This window comes from Lagenorhynchus albirostris, chromosome 11 (assembly GCF_949774975.1).
Source record: "Lagenorhynchus albirostris chromosome 11, mLagAlb1.1, whole genome shotgun sequence".
NCBI classification, from domain to species: domain Eukaryota; kingdom Metazoa; phylum Chordata; class Mammalia; order Artiodactyla; family Delphinidae; genus Lagenorhynchus; species Lagenorhynchus albirostris.
Window position 1 is genome coordinate 63,654,203 of NC_083105.1, and position 13,540 is coordinate 63,667,742.

Below are 13,540 nucleotides of genomic sequence, written 5' to 3' on the forward strand. Positions count from 1 at the left end.
GCCCCATCCCCCGCCCCCCCCTCCGCTCCCCCTCACCCACCTTCAGCTTGCCCCACCCAAGGCGCCACCCCATCCTTTGAGAGACTGGGGGTGGGACGGACCCTCCCGCTCCCGGAGGTGGCCTTTAATGGGCGGACTCTTGGTGCTCCGGGGTATAACTGAGTGGCTGGGGAGCTGAGGAAACCGGCCGGAGGAGCAGAGCGGCTTGGGAAGGGACCACCAGCATCCGCGCACATGCCTGTGAAAGCCGGGCCAGGAGGGGGGCGCAGGTCGTGGCCCTCTCTTCTCTCGGGAGCTAGGAAACAGGTTCACTAACTGCAGCACAGAGGCACGGAAAGCAGAAAACAGAAGGGAAGCCCTGGCTTTTGGGGAGGGAGAGAACAGAAACAGAAGGAGCCCTTCTAGGCGGGAGGAGACATCAGGGCGGGTAGGCGCTGGTCCTCTGTCATGACAACTTCTCTGCCATCCCCTCCTCCCCTCATCTCCATTTTCAGGCTTCAGGCTCTAGCCTCGGCAGCCTCCCTGTGAACTGGAGGAACCAGGAAATTCTTTCCTACCATTTAAAACTCATCCTGCAGTCCCCATTTCACCCCCATCGGGGGTTAGGCCCTGGGGCTACAGCTGCTGTTGCCTCTTCCAATAAAGTGAAGTGGGAGAATGTGTGTGCCTCTTAACTCGGTGCACAGAGTGGGGGAGAGTGGCTGACCCTTTCCTCACTCCTCTCAAGGACCCCTACCCTATCACTCTCTGCCAGAGGCAAAGGTTTCATTATTCCTGGCAAGGCCTGCCTCTGGGGAAGCCGAGGAGGGGAGTAGCCCAGGGTTTCTACTCTGATACGGGGAAGGGTATCAGCTTCAGGAGAGCTTTGAGGCCTTACACTGTAGGGAGACGCCAACCAGAGGAACACTAGCAAGGGAGGATTCCAGAGGTATGGGTCTGGTGCTTCTGCTGATGCAGGGGGAGAGTCCTAGGGAACTCTAGGCGATGCAGGAGTTGCTGACGGCTCCTGGGAGCGGCCAAGATCTCAGGGAGCAAGGAGAAAAGCAGCTCCCCAAAGGCCCACGTTCGCGCCCCCCCCCAAAAAAAAACACTCACTCATAGTGCTTGCTGGGAGGGTGGGGTGTGCAGGAGTGGGATGACCTGGACAGCTTCTGGGCGAGGGAGCCTGGGGAAGACTGAGAACCCAGGGCTGGCCTCTAAGCTGGAGGACACTGCCACCATGTGGACAATTGAGGAGAAACAGCAGTAGCTGGCCTAAGTAGGACCGGAGACATTTGGACATTTTAGAAACTTTATTGAAGGACAAAAGGGTGTCAGCCCCCAGTATATGGTGTGGAAAATAAATAAGGGTTAAAAGGAAGGTGCAAGGCAGGGCAGGAGTGGGTGGAGGCGTATGCCTCACGACGGAGAGTCCTGTGGGGCAGCAGAACCGACTGGAATAAAACACTAGGGAGAGAGAAGACCTCGTCACAGCCCAGCCGTCCTTGAACTGTAACCAGCTCTTCCCCCTGACCTCATCACAGCTCAGCTGTCCTTGAACTGTAACCAGCTCTTTCCCCTGACCTCGTCACAGCCCAGCTGTCCTTGAACTGTAATCAGCTCTTCCCCCTGACCTCGTCACAGCCCAGCTGTCCTTGAACTGTAACCAGCTCTTCCCCCTGACCTCGTCACATCCCAGCTGTCCTTGAACTGTAACCAGCTCTTCCCCCTGGCCTCGTCACAGCCCAGCCGTCCTTGAACTGTAACCAGCTCTTCCCCCGGACCTCGTCACATCCCAGCCGTCCTTGAACTGTAACCAGCTCTTCGCCCTGACCTCTGTAAAGGAGCCGAGGATGGCCCCCTGCCCTACTTCCTACTTCCCACAGGCACAGCTGGCTGTGGACCGGAGGCTCACCAGGGCATCCTGCCGTTCGAGCAATGTGGCCACAGGGTTGGTGCAGACCCGGGTGAGGCCTGAGGGAGGGGCTCGGCTGGTGTAGAAGGCACACTCGTCGTCCAGGCGGGCCTCGTGGAAGCGGTGGATGGCGGTCAGACATGCTTTGAGGCGCTGCCTCAGGGCCAGGGTTCGAGGGGCCAGATTGCTGGGGCCTGAGGGCCAAAGGCCACAGAGAGATCAGGGCAGACTCTGGAGTCCCAGACTCCCACCATATACTGCCCTTTCCCACTCCGCGACCAAGGGCCAAGCCAATTAGGAGCACAGGGCTGAAGGTGCAGCCCCCCACTTCTTCCTGTGGGAGAGCCAGACTGGGGCAAGGGAGGTAGGGGAAAGAAAGCGTAGGATCACCTGGTGCAGGGCAGGCCCTGCTCCCAGCGAGAGATGAGGACCTCCTTTGTTCACAACCCCTTCCAACCAACTCCTTACCTGCCTGGCCTGTTGGGGGCTTCAGAGACTGGAGTGAGTGGATAGGGGGGCTGGCACAAAGTGGGCGTTGGGAGGAGAAGGTCAGGCTGGTGGTCGCTGGAGCCCACTGACTGCAGCAGGACCATGGGCTGGACTCTGGACTTCTGGGTTCCAGGGAGCAGGCCTCTGATACCCCAGGCTCTACCCTAGGGGAGGGCTCTGGGAGTCCTGTCTGCCCCTGGGGGCAGGCCTGAAGGGGTCCAGGCTCTCCCAGAGGGCAGGGCTCTGAAGCCTCCTGGGTGGAGGGCTCTGATATCTCAGGCCCCCTCCTATGGTAGGACTCTGGGGGCCCTGGTTCTGCTGGAGGGCAGGGCAGAGCTACCTCGGGCTCTGCTCCAGGGCAGGGCTCTGGTTCCCCACACCCCTCTGGAAGGTAGGGTTTGGGCAACCCAGAGTGCTGTAACATTCCAGGAAGATGAAAAGCCCCAGATTTATTCTCTGGGGCATTCAGAGTTCTAGAAATCTCAGCCAGCAGGGGCTGAAGTTCAACCACATCCAGAGAGGAGCCTCCATGAAGGGGGGCACACTTGCCGTCCGCCAGCCCCTCTACCTCCTGTCGCAAAAGCTGTTGCAGGATACTGATGCGCTGTGGGTGGGACAGAGTGTGATGTCAAGAAGTGGGTGCAAGTCTTGTACCCACACTGTCCTATTTCCATGCCCACCCCCACCCCCGCCATTTCTCGCTTTCCCAGCCCCGTCACTGCCCATCGGGCATCAAAGCTGCTGCCCACACCAGCCCACCTGCAGCTTCAGCTCCTGGAGGTTGGGGGTTCTACTGGGGTGGGGTCCATAAGGAGTTGACACGGGTGGCTTCCCAGGACCCTCCTGCAACCTTATGCCACTCTCCTGGTCAAATAACCGGACTGCAATCTGCTCCTGCCACATGGGAGGAGAGGGGCCACGTGAGGAAGCCAGGCTGGAGTAGGAAGAAGACTAGTTTGAGTCTTCAAACTAGCGAGGAAGGGATCAGGGCCTTAACTGAGTGGCCCTAGACCTGGATTAGGAGGGGCAGCAGAGAAGCAGGGAGAGTTGGAGAGTTAGGCAGCTTTTCCAGAGAGCCCACTTGCTTCAAAACTGCTGGGCCTCAGGCCAACGGGACAGAGCGAGGAAGCTCAGCATGGGAAGGTTTCAGATACTTACCCAGGGCAGGGCAGGCTCTTCGGGGCAAGGCTGAGGGGAGAGGCCACTCAACCACTGGGCCTGGGACAGAAGTGAGATGCCATGACTTTCCCTGTACCCATCCATCCCCTTCCTCCTCCAGCCCTGGCCTAAGCCAGCTACCTCCCCTGCCCTCTCTCACCTGCCGAGCTCTGGGGGCCGATGGAAGGGGTGTGAACTGGGTTTTGGGGCGGATGGCGAGACGCCGCAACACTGAATATGAGGTCTGGGGAGAGATGGGTGTGGTTGGGCAGGGACAAAACCGAGACCTCGCAGTGATCCCAGCCCCCAGGAGTTGTGGATACAAACTGGAGCTGAGGGGCCAGGGGAAGGCACACGCTGAGCCCGTCCAAAGGGTGATGGCCGGGTGATGGCAGGTGGTATCACTTGGCCAGGGGAGGGCATCAGGCAGGAGTCACGGCCGTCCTGTGGAGAACAAGGTGGTTGAGTGATCCCTCCCGCTTGGCATTGCTCTTTCTTGTCCTCACTTGAGCAGCCAGTGTGATTCTTTTGAGATCTAATCAAGTCATGTCCCTCCCTTGTTCATCCCCCCTCCCCATGGCTTTGCACTCATTCCAAGTAATAGTCAAGATCTTACGCTGTTTTATAAATCCTTACCCAACCTAACTCTGTCATTGCTCTAACCTCTCACTTCCTTTCCTTCTTACTCTGCTTCAGCCTCGCTTTTTTGCTGATCCTTAAACACACCAGGTACACGCCATCTTTGCATCTGCAGTTCTTGTGGCCTGGAACGTTCTTCCCCCAGATTATCTACATGGCTCACTCCCTCAACTCTTTCTGCTCTTCACTTAGCCGCACCTCAGTGAGATTCCCCTGACCGATCTACCTGAAACTACAGTACCAATCACCCCCTTCCACTTCTCCTTCCCTTTCAGTGCCTTACTTTCTTTTTTTAAAACAGATAACTTAGCACCATCTGACCTACTATATATTTTACGCGTGTGTTTATTTTTTGTCTCCCCCTTCTAGAATGTGAACTTATTTCCTACTGTATATGCAGAACCTAGAACATTGCTTGGCACACAGTAGCTGTTCAATAAACCCTTGTGGAGTGAAAGAATGAACTCTCAGATCTGTCTTACTCTCAGCACTGATCTGATGGTGATACAAATGTATACCAGACTGTGACCTCTCACTCGCAGGCCCCGGACACCTGGTAAACAGAGGCCAGTACCACTCTGGAGAGGGCCTTGGGTCCATCTAGGGCAAACCAGGACCCAGTTAACATGCTGAGATCCAGACTGGGACTGCCTGGCTCTACCCACAATCCTCAGTGCCGCTGCTGCTGGGGAATCCCCCCCTGCATCTCCTCTGTGCCCTTCCCCCAGCACAGAGGAGGAAGGTCCCAGCTCACCTTGGTGTGTGTTATCTCTCGGGTTTCTTTTAATGGTACTCGCTGAGCCAGACCGAGGGGGCCCCCTCCTCTTTCATCTGAGTGAGTGACAACTTCATATTCTCCCTCAGGGAGAGAGGAAGCTAGGAGGAGACAGGAAATTTGCTGCAGTGTCTGGAACACACATCAAAGTCTGGCACCGGGCCCTGCAACCCTAGTCAGAGGTTGCAACCTCCGACTAGGGTATGCCAGTTTGACAGCCCCCACTGCACCATCAGGGGTGGGGACCCATCCAGCATCCCTTTGCAGGCCAGCACTATTTCAGTAGTAAATCATTAATCTGAATACCCTGAGTGGGCTAGGGGTGTGGTGATGGCTCTCAGGGGCTGAGGACAGAACAATGAGTGGAAGGTAAACCCTACAGGAAGAGGCAGAGAGAGGGTAGAGACGGGGACCACCTCCTCCGACACAAGTGCAACTGGGCCAACCTCTGGCCTATCAAGAAGATCTCTTCCTCTCTGTCTCCTTCTGATCTGGGCTTCCCGCCACAGCCTGCTGAGCTTTCTCTTGTTTTGCTCGCTACAAGCAGCTCCCCTGCCCCTGTTGTCTCCCCATGGCCAGACACACTCACCAGGCTTGACAAGGGTCTCCAGAAGCAATCCTGAGGCCTGGCTCACTGAAGTCCTGATGGCGATAAGGACAGCAGCTAGCAGTCACTGAGTACCAAGTACGAGCTGGGCCCTGTGCTAAGTGCTTTACAAACATCATCTCATTTAATTCTCACGATAACCTCAAATGGTAATACAAACATTATCCTCATTTGACAGATTAGAGAAACTGAAGTGGGAATTCCCTGGCAGTCCAGTGGTTAGGACTCTGCGCTTTCACTGCCAAGCGCCCGGGTTCAATCCCTGGTTGGGGAACTAAGATCCCATAATCCACGCAGTGGCGCAGCCAGAAAAAAAAAAAAAGAAAAGAAACGAAACTGGAGCTCGGAGGGTAAGGCAAGCTTGCACAAATCATAAGTACTAAGAGTCAGGAATCAAACCCAAATCCCATGTACTGCCACGGTCTGTGCTCTGGCCACGAAACAAAAGAGATGGTACCTCTCAGTTCTGTCCCCTCCTTGTCCCACAGCCTGATGAAACTGATGTCATATTGAGGCCTGGCTGTGAAGGCCTGACCCCTATTGCAAGGGCTCACCCTGAGCACTCACAGATTTCCCCCTTCCGCCCTGGGGTGCTGGGAAGTCCTAAAGCTACCGGAAGGCCCCAGCTCTGAGGGACCCCTGTATCAGACATTGAATCATTCTTTTCCAGATGACCCTCTCCTCACTTGCTGTTGCCACCTGTCTCTCTTCTTAGCTCCTGGAAACCGGGAGGAGCAGAGGGGTGAGAGGAAGGTCCTGAAGGTGGAATCTGAGCCATAGGAGCAAGAGAAAAAACAGAGTCAGAGGTAGGCCTCAAACCTTCAGGCTTCACCAACAGCCCCATCGGCCTCCATACCAACCCTCTGGCTCATCATGAGGGTATCTTCCCTCCTAAGGCCCAGCTCTGTCCTTGGAAGGAGTTCCCAGAAGCACTGAGTATCAGCCCCTCAAGGGCACTCACCAGAGCCTCTAGCCTCTGGGGACACAAGGTCCGGCCTCGAGGTCCTGGTCCCTCCAGCCTGGAGAAGCAGGAAGCCCTGGCAGGGTCCAGTCGGCGGGTGGGGGTTCTGGGAGCCAAGTATGCAGAGGCCCGGGCATCCTAGGACCCCAAGAGAGGCTATCAGTACAGGCTCAGGATTCCCTCATCAGCCTACTCCAGCCTGATCTCCTCCTATCCTGGCTCATTACCTGGCGCCTCCGGATGGTGCCTCCCTGGTTCCCTCGAACCAGTACTCTCTGAGCCAGACTGGGCTGGCGCCCCAGGCGACAGCTCTTCACCCCCTCACCTGACAGGATGGTGGCCAGGGCTGCAGGGTCAGCCACAAACTCTATGGTCCCTGGAGCCTCTGCAAGGGAAGAGGAGAAGGAAAGGTGAGAAGGAACAGGAAGCGGGGAGGCTGAGGGGTCAGGGAGCCCAGCAGAGTCACCTTGAGGTGTAAGAGTGAGCCGAAGAGACTCATATAACTGAACTCAGCTCACCAAACATTCATAGGACTTTGCTCTGTGTAAGACACTATTCTAGGCACTGACACCCTGAGACAAATAAGACAAAGCCCCCATACTCAGGAAAGCTATCATCAAACTATAGAGAGGTAACAGACTCAAGTCCAAGTATGGACATGTTATAAAAGAAGTACAGCAAAGCATGCGAACACAGAGCAATTGATTACGACTGGGAGAGGCGGAAAAGGCTTTAGAAGAGATGACACTTTGCTGAAGAAAGCAAAGGGCTTCTAAGAGCAAAGAGCTTTCTAGGAGGAGGGACTAGGAATTATAGTAAGCAGGAGACCCGGGAATGCAAAGCCCCCAAACCCCACTGCCACCAGCCAATTCTCCTACCCAGCCAAAGAAACTGTCTTCAAGCCTCCAACAGGTACCTGTCTGGGGAGGGGGCCTAGGTCCCACATTTTGTCTCCCAGGGCTAGGCCTGAGCTCCTCCAAGGGGTTCCGAAGCTGAGTACTCCCCACCAATCTCTCCAATTGCTCTGTTTGATGTGTGGCTTTCGGCCTGGGGCCTGCTGAGTCAACGAGGGGGCGCTGACTACTGAGCTTCTGCACCAATCTCTGAGGGAAGGGAGAACAAAAAGCTGGGGCTCAGCGTTGGGGTGCGTTGCTGGCGTGTGCTGCGTCCTTGTAGCTACTGTCTTCACCCCCCACGCCCCTCTTACCCTTGGATCTTGGTTCTCCTGGTCCAGGGCGCTGGGTTTGACTGTGGGGAGAGGCGGGCGTCTCTGAGAGCGAACGGGAATCTTGCTGGGGGTAGGAGATACACCCCGCAGGAGAGGATCCTTCGTGGCTTGGAGGGTAGTCATGACGACTACAACTGAGACGGAGAAGAAGGCAGGATCAGGAATCAAAGGTCAGCCAGCTCGGGGCTTCGGTCCTGACATCCCTGATACTCCCACCTCCACCCAAATCCATGCGCCCAGAGGACCCGGCGCCTGCAAGGCCTCTTTTCTGGGTGTCTCCTCCTAACCCTCTGAGCCTATTCTTTAGCCCCAGGACCCCAAACTGCTTCTCCTCCCTACGAGCCCCCGAAGCCCTCATTCCCTCCAAGATCCCGGTGCCGCACCTCCCCCGGAACCCCTCAGCGTCGCCCTCACTTTCTTCGCTTTTTCCCCGGACTCTCTCGGTTTCTGCTGCAGATACTTCCCCAGTTTGTAAAATACGCCAAGCTCCTGATTGGCTTGTCTGCGCTCCTGCGGAGGCGTGTGTCACAGGATTCAGCTGTCCAATCCGCAGGCTCCGGAGGCGAGGCCAAAAGAAGGACTAGTTGTCGAGCCGCTTTCTGGCCAGGAAAAAAACTGACCCGACTCAACCAGCCAATCCGAGAGCGGAGCGCGGGGTGGAAGAAGAAGGAGGAGACCTTTCTGAGGCCGGCGAAGGCGTGGGCTCGGAGTCTGAGAGACAACGGGCGCTGGGTACTCTCGCGAGGTCTCGGGACTGCTGCGGGACCGTGCAGTCTCGCGGCATTGTGGGAAGGACTGGTGTCCTGAATGAGGCTAACTGACGGTGTTGGAGGCTGGCCCGAACCGCTCACCCGACTCTGATCAGAGTTCGGCGTCAAGCTGTGGGGACTCCGCTCCAGACACATTGTAGGAAACGTCTGTACGTTGTGCCTAGGCCGAGGAACTGCCTCCAAACGGGCGGAGAGGGCTGGAAAAAATTGAACTGAGGCTAACAATAAAAATAAAAAGAAACAATCATTTTTTTCACTCCACCTTTACGAATGGTGAGGTGTGGTCTCCATTTCACAGATAAGAAAACAAGGCTCAAAACAGTGTCTTTGGAACTCAACACAACAGGCCTGGAGGACTGTTGGCAGGCAGGGGTGTGAAAATGAGGGAACCTAGAACACTGGTTAGAATGGAAGGGGTTAACCTCTAATGGGAAATGGGCGATGGTTTCAAGCGTACAGGACTCTGGTAGATTCTCTCCCTGACTTGTGCTTCCTATTATACAAGCCCTCCCCTTCCAATTTCTCCTTCACACCTTTTCATTACCTTTGGATTTCATTTAGCTTCTTCCTCTTCATTATCTCCACCCTAATCTCACCTAGAGGATTGCAAAAGCCTCCCACCCTCCAGTCCCTCTTGCTCTCCACAATAATCCATTCACCATATAGCAGCTAGAGTAATCTTTCCAAAATGCAAATCTGGTCATGTTACCACTGTGCCTTGACCTCTCCCCACTCATACTCCCCATCTTGTACCACTTTCCGCCTTGTTCTCTGCTTTTCAACTCCATTGCCATTTCCAATCCCTGAAAGTTGTCATGTTCCTTCTAGTCTCTCTGTCTGCAATACCTTCCACTTTGCCTATTCATGCCTCCAAATGGATGTTCGCTGTTACTTTCTTGTAGAGGGCTTCCTTGAACCCCTCCACTCACAACCCACCCTAATCTAAAAAAGTTTCCTTAGTTGTGTGCTCTCAAAGAACAGTGCTTCCTCAAAGCATGTATCTCAGTTGGTAATTGTATATTCACCAATGTGAACCTAATGTATCGTGTTTATTAAACCTGATCTCTCCTGCTAGACCTCCATGAAGGCGGTGACCTTTTATTTTTGGCTTACATTATATTTTCAATGTCTTGCATTGTGCCTGCCTGTAAGGGTGTTCACTATTTGTTGAATGAGTCAATGGATGAATGAATAATTGATCAAATGAATACCTGGAGAGATAGGGAAGACCTCCAAAAAGAAGTAATATTTGAACTTCCTGTAAAAGAGAGAAGGCTCTTCTAGTCAGTCGGAACAGCACTTGCAAAGGCAAGGAAACTTGGAGTGTTCAGATGAGGGTAAGTCCTTAGGGATAGATGGAACGTAGGATAGTAGGAAATAAAACTAGAAAGATGGTCTGACTGGAAGGAAGGGGACAGTCCCCTCATTCCACTCACAGGTACTGTGAATGTGCTAGATCTTGACTCCTAGATTAGCAGGGATGGCTACTGACAAACATTGGGCACCTACTGTGTGTAAGGCCCTTTATCACACATTTGGGATACGTGGAGGAATAAGGCTGAAGTTTGAAGGATGGAGGTTGGCTGCACAGTGGCTTTACATGCTTTTAAGGTAGTCAGCACAGTCCAGGGCCAAGTTCACAAACCTGGAAACTTGAGTTTGTCAGGCTACCCAGAGTAGATCTTGGAGTCACACTCATCGAATTTGTAAGAGAAACTGAGTGATTTACCATGAGCGATATGCCTTCTGGTGAACAAAATATTTATGCCTGCTCCTCAGGGCACCACCTTCACAGAATCGAGGTACAAGGAGATTGATTTTATATCATAAAAGTCTTTCAAACGGCCAATGCTCAGAATATCTGCTATGCCTGTCATAGCGTCCAACCTGTTTTCTATACAGCAGTCAGAGCGACCTGCTTCTGTTTGTCTTTGCTGGACCTCGAATATGGGGAGGTGCAAGCCACCTCTCTTGTTTTATTCTATCAATCCCCCTTTACTCCCTGTCTGCTCTCCCCCATAGACACCACTGTAATGTGATTGATATAAGTTCTTACCTATGCATGTGTGCTTATAAAATATGTCGGGTTGTATACTTGTTTCCTATTGCTGCTGTAACAAATCGCCACGAATTTAGTGGCTTAAAACAATACAAATTTATTCTCTTACAGGTCTGGGGGTCTGAATTCTAAAATTTGGTCTGGTTCCATTCCTTCTGAGGCTTCAGAGGAGAATCTGTTTGCTTGCCTTTTTCAGCTCCGAGAGGCTGCCAGCATTCCTTAGCTTGTGACCCCTTCTTCCATCACTCTAACTGGAAGAGGGAAGAACCTTTTGTATTCTATGACAAGTTAATCACTAAAGGGATGTTGCCTATAAGCTTAAATGATACATAATGGCCCATCTCTGGGAACCCTGCTCCCCAGGTAATGAGCATTAAGCTAAAATACCTTTGTTTAGCTCACAGGAAAACATCTTGACCAGGTCCACCTGTGAATGACTGCAGGGAGGAAGAAATGAACACATCCCCTCATGAGGCAGATGGGAACCAGGAAGCATTTGACTTTATTCCCTCCCCTTTTAGTATAAAAGGAGCCTGAATTCTAACTCAGGCGAGATGGTTCTTTGGGGGCACAAACCCACCATCTTCTCAGCTTGCGCAATTGCTATCTGGTCATGGAAACCGTAGGACAATTGAAGCCACGAGTAAGAAGAAACTGTGAGTCAGCAAGAGCCAGGGCAGAGGGTGAGGTCATTTGCTTATTGTGACAGGAGCAGTCGAAGCAGTAGGAGCACTGGTCAGGGAGCCTTGTGCTCCTGCCGTGGATGGGGCTTCCTGTCACCTGTCATGCTCCGTGAAGCCTGACGGGGCTGCAGAGCCCGTGTCACACAGGTGTTTCTGGGTTCCTGTGAAATGACTCCCACTCCACCCCAGGCAGCTGTAATTCTTGTCCCCCTTATTTCTACGTGTAACTTCACAATGAGCTCCCGTTTGCTTGGGATATTCATTTAGTCTCTCTTCTTCACAACTCAGATAACTGAACCCCCTTTTCCACGCACGGCAGATGGCCCCTAAGGAATTATTCCACTACAACGGTGGGCACCTCCCTGGGGTCCAGGATACCCACCACAACTGGTTCGCTCTAGGAACTGCTAAGTAAATGTGGTCACGTCCTCACTTTTGAGGTGACCTTCTTACAGATGACATGAAAACGACTTCCCCTCTTCCAACAAGCAGAATACAATAAAGTCAATACGGTATAGGTCTTCTTAATCACAATCAAATCCCAGCCCTGTCTTCTTGAGGTTAACATCAGATCGCTTTTTTAGAATTGGATTTTGAGTTTTCCTAAAACTCTTTAATCACAGCCAAGTCTGAGGTTGTATAATTTCAATAGGTGGCTGGATCCACGCGTGACAAATTGATTCTTTCAATTCTCCCCAGCACTTAAACTCGTTCAAGTCTGGTCTTTTTCAATTTTTCCCCCCTGCGATCCAAGATAAAAAAATGTATTTTACATGAAAACCCAGAACACACATACATACACTGAAAATAACAGTTTCACCATACCCTAAAGTTTTCTGTTCTTTTTATTTTAAAATGTTTGTCTTGACCCAATAATTTTTATTACAATGTTTCATGACCCGCAGCTTGAAAACGATTGGTGCAGTCTCTCCTTTCTTCAAAATTTCGCTTCTCCAACACAGATCTTTCTTGCTCTGGTTCTTTCTTTTCTTTTAACAATCAAACGTCTCATGAGAGTAGTCTGCTCTCCACTTCCCCATCTCTCATTCGCTCTTCAGTTGACCGTGTTTTGTCTCTGACCCTACCCTGCCCTGAAGCTGCCCTCACTGAGGTCTAACATCTTCCTTGCTGATAAATCCCACATTTCCCACCTGTTACTTAACCTGGGTTCCCAGCATCCTCTGACGCAGCTAGCCACTCCCTCTGGAAAGCTCTCTCTTGCCCTGGCTTCCTGAGGCCTCCTACCTCTCTGCCAGTTAATTCTCAGGATTCACTTCCTCTGCTCCTCTACGAGTCTCCCCAAGGCACTTCTCTTTTCTTACTTAATACACCGTTCTTGAGTGGTTTCATTTTTTTCTCATGTGGGACACCTGAGAAACCCAGCTCAAACTCTTCCTTCTATCCAGTACAAGTCATAGGCCACAGACTCTGATGTGAAAGTTTCCAAACTGGAAATTTTGCTCACTTGAAAATCTAAATCGTTGAAACTCCAAAGCTTTTGTCTGCTTTTCTTCAGTGACATTTCTCCTCTGAGATAAGAAATGCTATTGAATGAAAAGGAGAGAAGGCAAGGGGTGGAGGGTGAAAATGGTGGGAAGCTTGAGTAATATTTGCAGTGGACATTGTGGTTGATCCCCAATGTCCATTCCATACCAGACAATTAGCCCAAGTCAGTGATGACTGTTACTGCTCCAGGAGCGGACACACCAATGATCCTTGCCAGACGGTCTGAAGGAAAGGACTTATATCTCATCCTTGGGAGGAGGGGTTTCTCTTTCTTCCACTGAATATGAAGACAGAAGCATCACGCAGTAGCTACTGGCACCCACCTTCAGACAATGAGGAGAACCATCCCGAGGATGAAACTTCCCTCCAAGGAGGAAGGCTGAACAGAACCATGGACAGAGCCTGGGTCCGTGATATTATTGAGCTGCTGAATCAACCAACTTCAGAGCCCACCTACCTCTGGCTCCTTGTTACATGAAGTAGTTTACTTTCTTTTTTTAAAAAAAAAATGAGGTTGTATGTTACTTGTAGCAGAAAGCATCCTGATAGATTCAGCATCTCAAAATATTCCATCACACCTGAACTCCAGACCTGTGGACACAAATGCCTGCCAGCCCTTCCCCTTGGCTGTTCCGTGGCATCTCACACTCAGTAAGTCTAAAACTGACGTTGTCGTCTTGGGCCCCCTTGTCTCCCTATACCAATCTTCCCTGTTTCTGTGAAAAGTCCCACCATCTGCCTGGGTGTTCAACTCAAAACCTTGGGTAATGT

The 13,540-nt window shown here is 52.3% G+C and overlaps 1 protein-coding gene across 1 annotated transcript; it reads right to left on the minus strand.

Annotated features, from left to right (window-relative positions):
- Nucleotides 1-1,307: 1,307 nt before the first annotated feature.
- TROAP (trophinin associated protein) lies at nucleotides 1,308-8,649 on the minus strand. Its single transcript, XM_060164960.1, has 15 exons — nucleotides 8,166-8,649; nucleotides 7,731-7,885; nucleotides 7,440-7,626; nucleotides 6,751-6,908; nucleotides 6,524-6,661; nucleotides 6,249-6,331; nucleotides 5,545-5,597; nucleotides 4,935-5,056; nucleotides 3,869-3,985; nucleotides 3,702-3,785; nucleotides 3,542-3,601; nucleotides 3,143-3,277; nucleotides 2,363-2,987; nucleotides 1,895-2,088; nucleotides 1,308-1,446 (listed from the first exon to the last, which is right to left on the minus strand). The coding sequence occupies exons 2-15, from the start codon at nucleotides 7,872-7,874 to the stop codon at nucleotides 1,399-1,401; spliced, it is 2,148 nt and encodes a 715-aa protein (XP_060020943.1). The 5' UTR covers nucleotides 7,875-7,885; nucleotides 8,166-8,649; the 3' UTR covers nucleotides 1,308-1,398.
- Between the last annotated feature and the right edge of the window lie 4,891 nt (nucleotides 8,650-13,540).

What these genes read in the sequence shown, in the direction of transcription:
- TROAP (XM_060164960.1), bottom strand. Translation starts at nt 7,874, where the DNA reads ATGACTACCCTCCAAGCCACGAAGGATCCTCTCCTGCGGGGTGTATCT. An exon ending in GAGACAGGTGGCAACAGCAA is followed by an intron (nt 5,598 to 6,248) that starts GTGAGGAGAGGG and finishes TATCGCCATCAG; the next exon opens with GACTTCAGTGAGCCAGGCCT. An exon ending in GAGAGATAACACACACCAAG is followed by an intron (nt 3,986 to 4,934) that starts GTGAGCTGGGAC and finishes TGTTCTCCACAG; the next exon opens with GACGGCCGTGACTCCTGCCT.